Genomic DNA, 17,478 nt, shown 5'->3' with positions numbered 1-17,478 from the left:
TTAATGACAGTTAACACTCTTTAATGGCATTATATATTTATTTCTGTTACAGTTTCCTCACACACTTTAACACAGCAATTGTTACACAATTGTAACGCAGCTAAAAAACCCTAAGTAAAAAGATGATCCCTATGTGAAGGTGAACGTAGCTCAAGAAAAATAGACACCCAGAATTGCACAATGCTGTATCAACAGCTGCTTGTTGGATTTATCCTGTTGCCTATTGGGAAAGCAGAGGATAGATCCAGGCTTAGTTCAGTGTGAATTTCCTGATCATTCCAGTTTTCACCCTATGCATGCTAGGAATATAGAGATTTCAATCCAGGATCATGCCAGTGGTCAATCTAATCCGATACCCTGTCTCCAAATATGATCAGATGCAGCAGAGGATTCTTGAAGAGGAGGATTACTGAATAAATTACAGACGGGGGGAGCTTTCTTCCTATCCCTTGATAGTTAGAGTTGGGTTTGGGCCCTGAAGCATGGGCTTTATCTTCCTTCCAAATGGACAGAAAGAATAGGCAGGGGATATTCTTCTTAAAATACAGCAAACTGTGTAGCTGTGATAAGGTGAATCAGCTCTATAAACTGCTGCCTTTTATTAAAGCTACTTTTACAAGTTATCACAGGCAAATGTGGAAGATTACTGATAGCAGGTCCTCCATAAAAATCCCACTTTTTCATTTCACGGACATACCAGGTACTTCTGGAGCCTAGTAAGTAGCAAGCGCTATTCACTGGTAGGCAGGGCAGAACGCTGGTTTCATGGGTGGCCTTGGAACAACTCCTTGTCAGCCAGCTAGAAACTGGTGAGAATAAGCCAAGTTCAGGCATGGGAGTAGCAGGTACATCATCTATAATGGGATATGCAACTGCTTATCACAGGGCTGAAAAGGGTCCTTTGTCAATAACATCCTACCATGTACTGCATGTCCATACTGCCCTTGTAGCTGCTTATGAAGCAGCTCTCAAGTTTTACATCAGCATTTTCTTCTATGCATGGGGGGTGGGTGGGAAGGGCAACATAATGCCTCCCATTTATACAGCACTTTTCAAAGCCCTTTCCAAAGCTGAGTATTGGTATCCCCATTTTACAGACTGGAAAACAGAGGCACAGAATGTTTAAATGTTTCAGCCATGGTCACACAGCAGGTCAGTGGAAGATCTAGGAACAGAATCCAATTCTCCCAATTCCCTGCTCTAACTGGTAGACACCATTGCCTCCCCTTTACTGCCACTACCTTTACCCACTGAAGCCTGGGATGGGGAAAAAAATGATACACATTCACAGGGAAAAGACAAAGGTTTAGGATCACCCTGACTTGACTGATCTCTTGAATGAGTATCAAACAAGCACTGTGCCATAACCCTTTGCTGTGGGTAGCTGGGAGAACGGAGAGTTCCCAGATTTGCATAGTGGACCCTATGCAAAAGATACTCATGCTAATAAGGCATTAAGAGATCTTCTTTGATACACAAATGGAATCAGGGGTCCAATGCTGCAGCCCACACTCAGGGGCAAAACTCTCACTGAAGCTGATGGGAGCTTTGCTTGAGTAACTCAGTGAGAATCTGGCCCATGATGAGAGCCAATAGAGAAGTAAAGAAGCATCCAAGAGCCCCTACTGCACAGAATGAGCAGAAATACAGAGATTAAATGTTGTATTTTTGGCTTTCACTACATTATGGAGATCATCTCTGCTGCGATGGCTGTACCTAGCTTTTCTTCTTACCAGCCATTTTCAGCACTAATCACTTCCAGCTTTGCCAAAACTAAAGCACTCCACGTGAAATGGCACAAATGTTGTTTCATGCCACAGCAGAGATGTTATGCAAAGTCAGACACAAATAAGATGCAGAACTTCAGAAGTAAGGGTTCAAAATGTAAGGAGTGAACTCCTGTCCCACTGACATCAATAGTAAAATTCACATAGACAAACAGGGACAAGATTTCAACCAAGGCGTGCGTTCTTAAAAAGTTTGTTAGTCCTTTTTTTATATTGCTAATAGGATTTCAAAGTCACCATACTTTTCATCAGTAGATCTCTAAGTACTTTACAAAGGAGGAAATGATCATTATACCCATTTTACAGATAGAGATACTGCAGCACAAAGCTGGAAAGTGACTTGCTCAAGGTCATTCAACAGGCCACTGTCAGAGCTGGGCACAGAATCCAGGTCCTCTGAAGCTGTTTGCCTGCAGAAGACTGGAGCCTTCGATTGTTTTCAGAAGGTGAGTGGATGCATTTCACCAGGCCTCTGTGCTAGGAGACATACCTGTAACTTTAAATGTGGTCTGCTCTTTTTTAATTACAGCATTTTATTAAAGTTTTTTCTTTGAATATATTTCTTAACTTCCTCTAAGCATTTTTGTCTCTGGGGACAATGTACATAACGGGCCAAATTCATCCCTACTGGAAAAGGGTTACATCATTGGTGAATTTCACCTAATATATTTCTCTCTCTACATATATACAGCACACTAGAATTTTATAGACATATATAAAATGCAAGCTCTAGGAGGTAGGTGATAAACTAATTCAAGAGAAAATAAACTTACAGCAACATATATAAAACTGAAACAGAAAGGTAGGAGATGACGTTACTGCAGTGCATAGATAGGACAGTAAATTCAGGGCCAGATTAACTCTTTTGGAGGCTGTGGGTTATTAGATTCAGTGGGGCTCCCTAGGCTCCGAGGTGGGGCCAGAAATGAGTTCAAGTGTGGGAGGGAGCTGTGTGGTGAGGCGGCTGTGGATTGAGGCAGGAGGGTGGGTGCAGAAGGGTGTGAAGGCTCTGATAGAGTGTGAGGGCTCTGGGTGGTGCTGGGGATGAGGTGTCTGGGGTGTAGGAGACGAGGGCCAAGGGGTTTGGCATGTGGGAAGGGGTCTCAGGGCAGGAGGTATGGGAGGTGCTAGGTATGGATGGGAGTTGGAATGTGGGAGGAGCTCAAAGCTGGGGTGCAGTGTCTGGGAGGGGCTTAGGGAGTAGAATCTCAGGAGGAATTAGGGTGCAGGACAGAGCTCAGGGCTGGGGCAGGGGGTTGCGGTGCAGAACGCCTACCTGGGGCAGCTCCTATTTGGTGGAGATGGGGACTGGGGGCTCTGTGCTGCCCCATTCTCGCCTGCAGGCACCACCCCTCGTAGCTCCCATTGGTTACAAGTCCCAGCCAATGGGAAATGGGGGGGGTGGAGTGTCCAGGCGAGGGCAGAACGGGGACAGAGCTTCCCGGCACTCAGGGCTCCAGGCTGGGGTGGGTGGGTGTAGAAGGAGAAGGAACAGCAGCACTCGGAGCTGTCTCCCCCGCCACCGGAAAGGCTAGCTCGGAAGATGGGCTGCATCCCCTCAAGCCCATTTCTTAATCTGGCCCCGACAGTAATTCATTCCAGCAATATCATCTCCGGGGCATACTCGGAGACGGTAGCCATCGTGGGGTCTGTGACCAGCCATCTTGTCTCTGGGATCCTGAAAGTTCTCTTTTCCTTTCCACCCAGTTTCGAGACAGTTCTTCCCCTTATTTTTACATTAAGGTTAATACATAATCAATCAGTGTTTTAATATACATAGTTAATTAAAGATGACAGACTGTCCGAGTCCAACAGGTTGTTTATAACCACGGCTTACAACCATCTAGAATAGTTTCTATTGATGTGTTTATAACCATCTATTACAAATACTACTTACATCCTTAATACATGTGACATCATTTTTAACCCTTTCTAAACTATGCTGGGTTATATTACATTGGAGTCTTTTAGGCATTTGGGATTTTTATGCTACTAAATTTCTGAAGAAAGTTGGGATGTGATCATCACGGGAAAGGAAACCTGCAGCGATGAGCTGTAATGCCTTAATTAACTACATTAATCGTTCACGGATAAAAAACTAGCTATTAAAAGGGAATTTTCGTAAATACCACTGTTGCTGTTTCAGGAGCTCCAGCTAATGAAGGGCGCTGGAGTCTCTCACTACTTCCGCAGTGCCCAGTAAGCCCCGTGTTTGCCACAGATAACAAATGGGGCATGGGGGGGGGGGGGGGAGGGGGCGGGAAATATGGCTTGGCAGAGCTGCACACGTGGATCACCTCTCTGCCCGCTCCACGCATGAGCCCCACCACTGGGGATGCGTGCGTGGCAGCAGCAGGGGAGGCAACCGCTCCAGCAGACTCCCTGGCGCAGCTACTTCTGCCACAACGGAGTCATGGCACTCCTGCTGGGAGCCGCCCAGCTCCTTCGGCCCTGGCATGGCTCCTGCAGCTTCAGCCGGGAACCGAGTGGCTTCTCCTGCCACAGTTTGGCCGCAGGTGGCCCCAGCTCCAATGGCAGTGGCTGCAGTGAGTCACTGGAATATATAGTTTGGGCGGGGGGTATGCCTGTTTTTCCAGGAGGGCATTCATTTGGGGTGGAAGGTGTGGCGAATATGCATGGAACATAACCACAAGTATGTCAATCCTTGAATTATTATTAGACTCCACTGCACTGGCTTATATGTCATCTCACTGCCTGGAATATTTTATAACACTCGGAATACTATAGTTTAGAGGGAGGGAACTCAGTTGGACTTGAACTTAAGTACGGGAGTTCAGGACTGGCTCTATAATGTCCCCAGGAATGTTTTTCTTTCCCCACTGCAATGCACTAAGGTGCAAAGTGTCTGCAGAAGATGATGTTCATGATACATTCACAGATGGCTTGCACAAACATCATCAAGGTCATTAGTTTCCCTTTACGTGCAACATCACTTTGTTCATGGGTTGGCAATGGGATTTGGGACATTTCATCTCTGGCTCGCTAGCTCAAATCCAGCCCATATTGAAAGCTCCCGCCATCTGAGTGGTTATTTGGTGGACTATGAGAAAATGAGCTTGATGGTCCCACACCAGTTTAGCAGACAGCTGACATCACAATGGGGGCTAACTGGCAGACTCTCTGAAGCAGCCAAGACCGGATAGCATTGATTCATCTACTCCATCTCTTGGTTAATGCAGGATTGTTCTGCACAGTGTATTTTTATAGTCCTTTATTCAAACCACTTTTAAATAGCTCAGCTGATGGGGCCTTCCGCCATTTCCTCTGGGAGACTGCTGCCCTAAAAACAGATCTTGCCATTTAGAAGTTTTCTCAGATATTCAACTTCCATTCTGCTTAATTTCATCCTAGGTCTAGGTCAACTAACCATCCCTAAGAACGCCCACCAAAATGCAGCAATACCCTTGTGCACTGGAGTCATGTCCCATAGTCATCCGTCCAGGACTTCTTTTATCTTTCCTTATCCAGCCCATCCCTCCACACCATTCATCATTCTTGCTGTTTTCTTCCGAAGCCCTGTCTCCCTTTTTCCAGTGTGGAGATGCGTCGGACACCGGTGGGCATTCTAGTATGATCTCATTGGTGCTGGGCTAGATGCTTCGGGACGTGAGGTGTATTGCTGAGCAGCACGTGTATAGCTTGGCCGGGGCGGGCGGGCGGCGGGGGGGTGTGTGTGTGTGTGTGTGTGTGTGTGTCTCTCTCTCTCTCAAACATGGTCCCTCCAGAGGCATGGCCGTGGTACAGTGGGGGAAGTATGAACTGCCACTGTGTACAGCCCATTCTGAACCTGCTGCTTTTAAAGCAGTGTCTTGGAGGTGTTCACCCACAAAGCAGATTTTGAAGGCAGAGGGAGGCTAACACATATGAAATGATTGTCCTGCATTTACAGTGTCAAATAAGGCACAGAGCAGAGGAACTATGGGATCACGTGGTTGAAGTGGTCACTAAGATTATATCCTCTTGCCTAGGAAAGGAAGGCTGATAGGGATAGACCATCTTAAAATGCCCTTGTTTTTTAAAAAGAATAATAATGCCTAGACTTTGTCTATTGCCTTTCCTCAGTAGCTCCCAAAGCATTTTACAAAGTAGGTTAGTAGAATTACTCCCATTTTACAGATGGGGAAACTGAGGCACAGAGTGGCACCGTAACTTACCCAATGGCAGAGCTAGAAACAAAACCCAGGTCCGCTGAGTCTCAGTCCGGGGCTCTAGCCACGAGGAGGCTTCTTCTATTTGTTAACCCTTGGGTTACAAACAGCACAGAACTAGACTAGGGTGGCAGGGCTATTCCAGAGAGAAGGCTAGGTGAGCCATGGTGCTGGTGAAGGGTTGCAGGAGAGACTCCTGGGTCTTCTCTGCAAGTTACCTCCGCTTTAACACCGAAACGCAATCTTTCTTCAACGGCCCAATCTGCATGTGGGCATCTACGCTCTCAAGGAAAAACGCTGGTTTGAGGTTATAGGAGAACAGTGACGGGAACTGGTGGTTGATCTTATTCTGGAAGGGATCAAAGTGGCCTTTTTTGAAGCGGGCAACCTTGAGCTGCTGGAGGCAGGTCATCTTGGCATCCCTGACCCCGTAGAAGGTCAGTGCCTTTTCCGAATACTCCAGGTACACCCCAATGGTGTGAAAGAAGGGCTGGTTGATGACAGATTCGAAGCCGCCAAACCAGGCCACGTAGTTCTGCCCGTTCCACTGCAGGCAGCAGGACTTCTCGTTCCTCCCCAGGCGGCCTCTGTCGTAGAACTCCCGCGGATTGAAGTCCTCGGCAATGACGCCGATGCTCACCCAGCCGTCGATGATTTCTACCTCCCAGTAGTAGCTGCCCCGGTTCATCAGGTTCTTGCCCAGCACCTGCTCGCAGTTGATGAACCTGGTGGGGCTCTCAGGGTAGGCGATGGGGTTCAGCACCCGCTTGGCCCCTTTGGTTCCAAACAGCTGGAGGAACTTGTCGGCCGTGTCGCTGTCCAAATCGATGATGAAGGCGACTGCGCAGAAGGGGAGAAGCAAACACAAGAGAGAGACTCAGAACAGCATTTAGCCCAGAGCGCCCCTCCCTGCTTCAGCCCCAGTGGGGAGTTTCCCTGGCTACCGCGACCGTGTCTGTCACTCTCCAATAATCAGGCACATATACCGCTAAGTAAAGCAATCGCTCGCTGGGGCCAAGAGAGGCCCCCCTGCTCCGGCCCGATGGCAATAAATACCCACCTCGCTATTGACTAACATTCCCTCTAATCTTTCCATCCTTGTGCAGATTTCTCCCATCCATGTGCAGAATATTTTTATGCGCACTGAGGCACATGCCCCACCAATGGAAACACGCAACCTAATTGTGGGCGCTCTGCTAATCCCTGGAGCAGCGTTGGACTTTCTCTTGAGTGGGTGCACAAAAGTGCAGCTTCCAGGGAACCCTGCTACTGAGCCACACCAGCACAGCTAAAGAGATGCACCTGTAGGCATTCCTACGCTCAGTGCAGAAGTGTGAGCATTGGATGGGTGGGTGTACCTGTGTTAGCTCTACTCCAGCTAGACGTGTAACCGTAGTAGCGGAGATGTGATGGCACAGGCTTCAATACGGATTAGTCACTAGAGCAAATCCAGCTGGGGAGTCTGCTCACTGGTGTATGCACTGCTGTTGTTACCCCTGCTAGTTAGAGTAAAACTAGTGGGATTGTCTAGGGCAGCCGTGGCCTGAGTGCTGTGTGGCTGGATCTGACCTTTGATTGCTTATCTGGGGATTTCCAGAGCCAAGAGCCCTGCTCCGAGAACTTCCCACCACGCCCACGCCTCTAGAAATTCGACCCTCTGCACAAAAAGTAAGCAAAAGCATTCCTGCTGATCTCAGCTAACACGCTGACCTGCTGGTGAGTGTCGGGCTGATAAGCCACAGACTACGGCAGCAAATTATTAGCGGAGCCAGAAACAACACGAGACACTGGCTCTTTCTGTCTAACACAGAGGCTAAGAGGCAGACTCTGAATTTACCATGCAGCAGAGTTCTCCACAAAGCATTTCTTAACGCTGCAAAGACCTACGCAGACTCAATCCTACCCTTTGTCAATCGACCACACGCCCCTGGGATTGAAAAACGGAGCAGGGACTCACCATGAATATGGAGTCTGAAAGAAGCAATATGCTGATCTTGTTCTCTAGGGCAGCAGGGGGCTGCGCGCTTATGGAGGCAATGGGCTTCCTATCGCCGAACAAAACTGACCCCAGAAGGATAATTCCAGTCCCAAGGAATTTGTGTCTGCTCAGAAGGAGGGTTATGGTCTGAGGCCTTGTTGATGAGCGTTTGCCAAAAAAGGAGTTCAGCTGGGATGCAGAGCATTGGTTGCCCTCCCACGCCAAGGACTAAGGCAGAGTGTAGCTCCACAAAGTCAGGGGGTCCATCTCACTCCAGGTTGAACCTCTCTCATCTGGCACCCTCAGGACCTGACCAGCGTGGAATGAGAGAATTTGCTGGGTCCTGGGAAGTCAGTATTGTCTAGCACATTACAACACTCCTAGTGCTTACTGGGCTCTTCAGAGACATTTTGGGGTAATTCAGAGCTAACTAACAGCAGAGAACTGCGGGAAACTTGGCCACACATGATAAGTGGTCGTCCAGCTAACTAAAATCACGCTAGATCACAGGTGTTGCCAAACCAGAGAGGTTCAACCTGTAGTCAAATGCGGAGGAGTTGTGGGGGACAAGGAGGTCCTTGAATTTCCAGCTGGAAATTCCACAGCCTGGAACCATCCCGTAACTGCACGGGCCCATTTTACTGGGGAGCGTGAGCACCAGCACAGGGCAGCAGCCCCTCCAGACCTGCTGACAGGCACTAGAAAAATCACCCTTGGATCTGTGAGTAAACAGGGCTGCGCAGTCAGGGGAGGAGCAGAAAATAAAGCCAGGGCAGAAAGCCAAGCTCAGCGATGGTGTACGTGGGGGAGACAGCTCACCGGGAGGGATGCAAGCTCGACCTCTCTCCCAGCTAGGGCTCCACCAGGTACTGCTGCTACACAGGCCGTCGGCTTGCGTCTCTTTCTAGCCCTTTGGTGAGACAGCCGGTCTTTGCGTGGCAATGTGCCAAGCCCTGCAGCGTGCAGAAGGTTAATCACCTTCCTGACTCAGGCAACTTTTCATTGCTACCCTCTTCAACAAGCCCGGCTCTTCCAAGTCATAATTCTGTCCAGCTTTAACCATTTCACCTCTTCAGTCCCCGAATTACCCACCAGCCTCAAGCCGTCAACTGGAATCTAACCATAGCGTGGAACTGCTGTGATTCTAATAACAAGTTATCTGGACACCAGCGTTTCCGAGCTAATTAAACCGAGGCTCAGATTCATTCGTGACTGAATTAAGTGAAAAGTGCTTGACGTGCAACAGCTCCTTGGCGAGGTCTCCCGGGACTGGTTTGGCTGCGCTACACAGAGGCAGAGTTTTTAAGACGTTAGCTGGAAGGACTAAAGCTAATAAATAGACTCCCTTCATTAGCTGCACAAAATATTTATCTCAACAACAGTGCACCAGACCCTGACAGGGAGCAGATGTTACAAATGCAGCTGCCCGTATGCTAAGTTTACAGGTCATCGGTGCTTTGAGCAGAAAGGGGAAATACAGCAACTGGCCTTAGCAACAGAAGTCAAAGCAAAGGTCAGGGTCTTACATTTCAGGAAATAGTCTCGTGTCTCCAAGCAGGCTGGATTGTTTGATTTGTCTGACGGTTGGGGCTCGGCGTCTGCTACACAGAGAGGAAAAATGGTGTCACCGCTGAGTTACATAAATAACAAAGGCAACAAAACCCCTTGGGAGCGGAAGTTGGGTGAAGCACAGAGGGAGGGAAAAAGCCCTGTGCCTCACAGCTCAGGGCCCATCACACTCCTCCTAAAGATTTGTTTCGCCCCAGCAGGAGCGTTGGTGAACAGAGCTCACCCGTATGAAGAAGCTGGTCCATGTTCGGTGGAGACAAGTCTCCCTTTCACGGGAAGTCTCCTTGGAGGAGTTCCCCAAACCATGGGCCACACCTAGCTCCGGGCCTGTTTGTTGCTTCCTCGCTTTCTAATTGTTGTGGAAACTCCATAAAAACCAGGGCCCATCATGCTCTTCCTAAAGGACCACAGGACTCTAATATTCATGCAGGGTCCTACCGCAGAGACCGCCAGTCAGCCAACAGGGGGCACGAACAACCCCATCCTGTGTTCCTAGCCTGTGGCCAGTTCATAATATACACAATACCAGGCACATCCCGGTTGGACTGGACTTAACGGCAGGCACTGGCCACATGTGTTCTGCAGGAGACGGGTGTGGCTGGGAAGGGGATGATTCTGAGGGACCTCCAGGAGAATTACAACCAGTCATTAAGGGCTAAAACAGAGCTGCCTCAGCCTGTCTGAAACTCGACCAGCAGCTTCAGCATTTCCACCCCAGCAGGAGAGGCTGGAACAGAGCTCACCGTATGAAGAGGCTGGCCCATGTTCAGTGGAGACAAATCTCCCTTTCATGGGAAGTCTCCTTGGAGGAGTTCCCCAAACCACCGGCCACACCTAGCTCCGGGCCTGTTTGTTGCTTTCTGACTTTCTAGTCGTTGTGGAAACTCCATAAAACCCCCAGAGCGAGGTGGGAGCCCAGGAGGAAGAGGCTGAATGAGAGGCTGATTGTGCAAGTTCAGAGCAAGCATGCTGTACAGCTTCCAAGGCTGTCGGGAGAGGTCTGGTGCTTTCCACGGCACTGCTCTGGGGACGGGGGGTGCTGGCTTCTCACATTCATTTACTAGTTCTAGAAACTAAACAGGGCGTCTAGAGAGCCTCTGAGCTGTTTGTGCCTGCCGGGGAGCTAAACACACTTCGACCCACGCAACAGGGGACTAGCACACTCTCGATGAATACGCACCTTCTGGCATCTCAAGCAAACCAGGCTCTTCATACCCTCTCCCCAACAGATGGTCCCACTGATTCTTGCATGCGGTCACTAGAAGTTCCTTCACGGCACGCACAGCCTGGCTGGACTTGGTGAAGCTCAGCTCCTTCGGGAAGCTGGGGCACAGGGAACTCTTTTCCTCAGCTGCTATTTTTAATGCCTGGAACTCCTGAACCAAGGACAAAGGGATCAAAAGGCTGCAAAAATCTTGGCCTGTGTCTTGCTCCACCATCTCCCCACCCCCTTCCCAAAACACCAGTGCAGTGATTGCTCCAAGGCCCAGCATGAAGCCAGACCCGCACCAGGCAGGGAACAGCTTCTCCAGCCATGAGGTCCTTAGTCACTTCCAAATCTGGCTCAAGAATATCACATACAGCAGTGTTTTGGCCCACCAAGGACCGGAGCCCCCAGCTCCACAGCTGAGTAGCTTGAGGATCGCCGTCACTGCAGAAGTTGCCTCTCTGCCCGGAGCTGCACTGTGCACACCCGCCACAGCTGCCTATTACCCCCTGCTTTAACTTTCCAGGGAACGGCCGGAGGCCAATTAGTAGTTCACGTGCAACCCCCCAAACCTACAATCAAACTCACTTGTCATGACCTTTAATTATGGGGCTCAGCCAGGGGGTCTTGAGCCCCAGTAACTCCCCTGACCTCGGTAGCTGCTCAGCACCAATCGGGAGCGGGCCCAACAAGTGCAGCCCCAAAAAGTGAGTTCAGTTTGTTTCAAGACAGGCCTGGAGAGCTGCATTGAGCCCTTCCCCACAACTCACCCTCTTTGTGTCCTCTTCCCATTCACCTGCTACCCTTACCACACCCTCAGGAGGCACCAGTCTAGAGGCTTTGCCCCCACGCAGCTGCATTGCTTCACCAAGCCCCTTATTATGCATGCACTGTCATATAGTAGTAGGGATCTAACCTTTGCCTGCTCCTGGGCCCTTGTTCTTCACAGCCTCACGCCCTCAGTTCCAGCAAAGGTTCCGAGTTACCCATAATCGGTAAGTATCTAGCTAGGGACTCGGGACAGTTCAACATGCCCACCCGCTCCCAGCGCCTGTTGTGGGCCGTGAATCTCTGCTCATTGGATTGGTCTGTCTTCCACTTGCCACCTTCAGTGCGGGCACTAGAAGCCTGACCCCAGGCCCACGAAAGGCAATGGAAAACCGTGTGCCAACTTCCCCGGGCTTTGGATTGGATCCTGGCCGATTAGCAGATTAGTCCAGAGCTGCACTGCAGCGCGGAGGGAGAGGGGCTCGGAAGCCTCAGGTTCTGGCACCAACAGGACAAGCGAGCAGAGATCAGGACCTCGGGTCTGTTGGGGTTTTTAACCCTGCCCAGCACTTGCTCCTCTCCAGGCTGCAGTCCCTACGCACCTGTAGGAAGTAAATGGTGTCTGTGCTCAGGACCCTCTCCAGGTTCTGCCTGCACTGAGCCAACTTGGCACGATGCTCCTCCTTCCGCCGGAGATCCTCCTCTGCCTCAGCCAGCATGGAGCACTCGCCATCCTTGATGAAGCCAGTCACCTCTTTCTGGAAGGTCACCAGAGCTCTGGATGCTTCGTCGAAGAGCCTGCTGACTTCCTCCTCCTCCTTCTGGGCGGCGCTCTGCGCGCACAAAGACAGGCACTTGCACTCCTAGCAGTCAGCTCTCCCCTTTCTGCAGCTCGGCCCCAGGACCCCAAAGAGCAGTTCACTGAGGACTTGTCACTGCTGGGGACTTTTGCACTGGAGCAAACCACCGCTCGTAACAGGGAAGCGTGCTGACACTCAGGCTTTGCACAGTGCAGTGAAGTCAGAGCTGCCCTCAGGCTATGGCAAATCAGGGTGACCACTCTGAGCCCCACGCTTTGGGGGGCCCCTGGGGCCGGTGCAGTCGGCTTAGTCAGTGGTCCCAGAAGTGGTGGATATGTTACATCCGCCCCTAGCCCTGCACCCCTGCAGGGGCATCTCTGGCTGAAGTGGTGCTGAAACCATCACTCCAATCAGTGTAGGCAGGACCCAAAGCCCCACCCCACCCCTCTGATGTCAGATGGGACTACTGTCCCCATTTTACACAGGGAAAAATGAGGGCACTGAGTGGTGACGTGAACCAAGGTCAGACAGGGAGGCAGTAGCAGAGGCAGGAGTAGAACCCAAGAGGTCCCGCTGTGCCCCTGCCTTGCCACACAGCATGGCTGCACTTGTCCAACTTTTACTTCTATCACCTCTCCCTTGCTTCCCCACCTCTCTCCATGGGAAATGGCACTGCAGCACCTTCCCACAGGCTGCGCTTTGCTGCCCCAGGCAGAGACATGGTAAATTTCAAATGCACCATTGGGCCGGAGCTCAAGGCAGCGAGTGGTCATGACACCTTCCCAAACAGGTGCGGGAAGCTCGGAGAACGGTGGAAGCAAAGGGGTGACCGATACCCACCCCTGGAGAAAGCTTAGATGTGTGACAGGGCTAAAGGAAAAACCTCCCCACACTGAGATCCTCCAGGGAGCAACCTCAGTCCAAGAAATGGTTCTCTCGGGGGCAGTATTTCCTATCCTGCTGCCATTCCAGACCGGGCCAGGTATCAGGACAGATGGCCACTTGGGAAGTCAGGTGCCAGCAGGGCGGGTGGCCAACACACTTTCCCAAAGCACCTGAGCACTCCCCAGCTGGGAGAAGACAGTTCTAGGTGGGCTGTCCAGGGTATCTGTTAGAGGGAGGTGGAAGGCAGCAGGAAAGGCTCCATGCTCAGCTCAAGCCTTGGGCAAGGTAAAAAGGACAAGGAGACAGCAAGGACATCTTACTTTGATCAGCTCCACAGTCTTTCTGGTCTGCGCGACAGTGACCCCCAGCTCGTCCAGCTGGTTCTCCACGCAGCTCAGGATTTTGGGTCGCTGGGCCTTTAAAACAAGGATGAAAAGAGCCCCGCTGAAAGGTACATCAGCTCCCAGACCTGGAGTCTCCCAATCCAGTGCAGCTTATGCTCCCTAGTTAAGGTTACAAACCCTTTTTCATTATAACCTTTATTTTTATCTCCCACCCCTCTCAGTTCTGCAAATTACAACCAATCAAGCTAAAAATCAGCAGGATGCCTCTGAGGTCCAGGTAGCACTTTGCTGCCAACTTTCAGGCAAATCAAATAAGGGGTTCCAGAATTATGGGCCCTCAAAGTCCAGTAGGTGGTCAGTTTCTTCCTCGTTTGCTCACAATTCAGAGTGGCAGAGCTGCAGTCTTCCCCTGGGGTCAGCGTGCCGAGAGACACAGGAGAGATGTGGGTGCTCTTCTAGAAAGACAGCCTCACAGAACTGTGGGATGGGAACAGACTGAGGGAGACCATCAAGGCCAGCCCCCCGTGCTGGGGTAGGACCCAGTAAACCTAGGCCAGTCTTCATGGGTGATCCACTCAGATTCAGACCCGTGAAGGTAAAGCCGCATTGGATTCCATGTCCGACACTGCAAACTTCCATCACGCCCCTCTGCTGAGCACCACCCGTGGGAATGACCCCTAGAGCAAGCCAGGTGCAGTATGGCAGAGCCAGGGACTCGCTGACAGGATGGGACGCTTTCACAGTGCCAATGGAAACCCGTTACGTCAGTCGCACCTTTGTGCCTCCTCTTAACCCACTGCTCAGAAGTGCCAGCGTGTCGGGGTCACCACCCCACGGGGCAGGCAACTCCCCGCCATGCAAGGCTGTCCCACTCCACTCTTGGGCTTGCCGGTTTATAGCACGGGGCAAGGAGGGGCCCACATGTGGGTGGAGGCAGGGCTGGGGGTGGTCAGGGCGGCTGTGTGAGTGAGCAGGGCGTAAGAGTCATTGCAATGAGAGAGTCGGGGGATCATCTCTGCTCTGTCCCAGCCAGGCCCCAGTGCCCAGAGCTCTAACTCCGCCCTTCGAACAGGTGAGTCAAACTGGGCCAGGCACCCGGGGCACAAAGTTGTTTCCTGGAGTTGCAGAAGGGGCATTTCGGGGGGGGGGGGGGGAGCAAAGATGGCTCCCCCAATAGCAATCTTCCTGCTCACCTCCGCCTGACCCATGTTCTGCAACTCTAGGACTCTTATTGGGCCCTCTATTCATGGCCTCCCGCAGGGTGAGGTTATGGGGCAGGTGGGTATCGAAGGAGCTGGAGAAAGCAAGAGAGTGCCAGGATTACCCCAACAGACCTGCTGGCACTCAGCTGGCCGGAGAGCCATTCTGTTCCCAGTATCCGATAGGCCCCATCTCCCCTCACTCCCTCCGCCCCACCCTTTCTGATCTCCTGCCTTAGCAGCAGCAGCAGCCACGGAAAGTCAAATGCACAGAGCATCGGTAACCACAGAGCAAGGGCCGCAGCCTCACAGCAGCGCAGTGCACTCTGCCCACGTGACCTGCCCCAGCCCCCAGCCAGGGCAGAGAGGAGGGTCTCCCAAAGCTCCGAGAGGGTCAGTGTCACCCCCGCCACACACAACAGACCACGGGTAAATGCTGCGTTGGCGGCACGAGCTCAACTTGGCACTGCGCCGCGTGTTGTGTCGTCAGACCAACGCACCCGTAAAGGCGTGAGGGGGCAGGGACCTCGGCTCCACGTTTCCTGGGTGCCTAAGGTTTGGGATCTGGGACGAAGGCTCTCCCCTTTGTGAAGGGTGTCAGGAGCACTGGACGGGCCACAGCCATAAATCCACAGTAGTAACCTTGAGGCTGGCGAGACCGTCGGCCAGGGAGAGGTGCACGGAGAGCGAGGCCCAATGTTCCTAACGCAGTGGAAAATCTGGCCGCTCACCAAACCACACCCCCAGCAGGATGGGAGCATACAGAGACCAGAGATCTCACCTGGGAAGCAGCAGAACCCCTACGGAGGGAACAGGGTCAACTACATTGACACTGGCACAGCCCAGGTTGCTCATGGCAACGTCAGATCCCAGCACAACTGCCCAATCCCTCTGCCCCCAGACACTGACCCCTTCTTTTCTTGCCAGCTACTGTTTTGGATGAATCATTCTGATGCATTGGGGTGGTGAAGCACGAGCCTTGGCCTTGCCAGGCTGCCTTTCCCACCTCTCCACGCCTAGCCACCCTGAGGAGTTTCATTGGAATTAAAGAGCCAACATGGTCCAGGAATCTGTGCTCCAATGATATGCCTATACCTATCAATCTCACGGAGCTGGAAGGAGCCTTCAGAGGTCAAGTGCACTCCCAGAAAGACCGAGCACCATCCCTGACAAATTGTTATTGTTTTTAATCTATTTGCCTCAGATCCCTAAATGTTCCCCTCAAGGGTAGAGCTCACAACCCCAGGTTTAGCAGGCCAGCGTTCAAACCACTGAGCTATCCCTCCACACAACCCGAAATGTGCTAGATCTGGTGGGCTGTGTATTGTCTGCCTAAGGCTGGCAGCTCCTTGGAGATCTTGCTTTCCTCTGTTCCCCAGAGTGCAGATCCCATGGATGGCACTCAATGATAAAGGCAAGAGGACAAGTATCAGCGAGGTAGTGGAGTTAGTCTGCATCTTCAAAAACAGCAAGTCGTCCTGTGGCACCTTATAGACTCACAGATATTTTGGAGCCTAAGCTTTCATGGGCAAAGACCTGCTTCATCAGATGCAACTGCCGAAGCGGGTCTCTGCCCACGAAAGCTTAGGCTCCAAACTATGTTAGTCTATAAGGTACCACAGGACTTCGTGTTGTTTTTAAAGGCAAGAGGGTTTCTTTGCAGCTGGAGGAAAGCCCCAAGAACCAGATGAAATGGACTGTGCTCATTCCACTCAGGTACTCCTCGCTATAAACCAAAACGATGACCACCAATGGTTGCCTCCAGCCCAACAACCTTGCCCCGCAGAGCTTCCTAGCATCAGTGGGAATCAGACACAAGAACGTCGACTCCAGCCACTGGAGCTGAAGGAGAAGCCTCATTAAGGGTTAGCAGTATAAAAGCCCTAACATAAACACTCCAGCTGCTCTGACTCTAAAACAGTAGAGGGTGCCGACCATTAGCCAGGTCCCAGCAACACCCTGCCAAGCTGCCCCTCCTCTTTCGTTTTGGGAACCTCTCCCAACTGCAGATGAGCCGGAATGAAACTGACAGCTCAAGGAAAAGCTTGTGGGTGAGAACCGGGTAGATGAGTCAGGCCCATCTGGGAGCAGGAGCAATGGAAAAAACCCTGTCACCAGAACACAAAAGACTAGCGGACCAAGGAATGGAATCTGGGAAAGCAGCCAAAAGAAATAAAGGCCCCGATTTAAGATACTGGGGGAAAGACCAGAGGCGGACAAATTGCTCCCAGGTTTAATTCCAGCGAAGGGGACAGAGTAAGGCTGGGGCTGAATTTGGCCCAGTACCTCCCTTAGGAACGTGTATACACCCAGAATTGTTTTCGCCTCCTCCCTACCCATACACACTGGGTTACATTACCAGAGCTTTTGCATGTGTGTAATCTGGCAGCCCAGGCGGAACCCTCTGTGGCAGGCAGCTGAAACTGTTATTTTTATTTAAAACCATCTTGGCAGTGGCTTTTCCAGGGCTGATTTTCCCCTGCTTGGCTGCAGCTCCAGGGGACGGATGAACGAGAACAGAGCACCATTTTCAAATTAACAAGCACAGAGTGTTCTGGGATTCTGACACTTTTTCTCCTTCCTTCGCCCTCCACTGGCAAAATGCTACCTTGACCGTTAAGCACTCCGCTGTGAAACTCTCACAACACTCTGCTTTAACACTGCTGGGGACTTTGCTCCTAGAGGTATGCACAGGGCTCAGAAAACAAACAACCCCTTCCCCAACCAACACAAAAAAGCAGTTCAGTAGCACTTTAAAGACTAACAAAGTAA

At 51.3% G+C, this 17,478-nt stretch overlaps 1 protein-coding gene across 2 annotated transcripts in view; it reads right to left on the bottom strand.

Annotated features, from left to right (window-relative positions):
• Nucleotides 1–254: 254 nt before the first annotated feature.
• The window catches only part of TRIM47 (tripartite motif containing 47), a 20,577-nt gene continuing 3,353 nt past the window's right edge, over nt 255–17,478 (bottom strand). The window contains exons 3-7 of one of the 2 annotated variants that reach the window (XM_075014987.1): nt 13,484–13,579; nt 12,081–12,311; nt 10,684–10,879; nt 9,461–9,535; nt 255–6,796 (exon numbers count right to left, since the gene is read on the bottom strand). In XM_075014987.1, coding sequence (XP_074871088.1) covers nt 6,171–6,796; nt 9,461–9,535; nt 10,684–10,879; nt 12,081–12,311; nt 13,484–13,579 — 1,224 coding nt within the window. In that variant the 3' untranslated portion in view covers nt 255–6,170. The remainder of the gene's footprint in view (nt 6,797–9,460; nt 9,536–10,683; nt 10,880–12,080; nt 12,312–13,483; nt 13,580–17,478) is intronic. The other variant, XM_075014988.1, reaches the window with a different exon arrangement.

The sequence above is a fragment of the Carettochelys insculpta genome, chromosome 20 (genome assembly GCF_033958435.1).
Source record: "Carettochelys insculpta isolate YL-2023 chromosome 20, ASM3395843v1, whole genome shotgun sequence".
In the NCBI taxonomy this organism is placed as follows: domain Eukaryota; kingdom Metazoa; phylum Chordata; order Testudines; family Carettochelyidae; genus Carettochelys; species Carettochelys insculpta.
The sequence above is the reverse complement of the archived record's forward strand: the minus strand, read 5'-3'. Positions and strand labels throughout refer to the sequence as shown.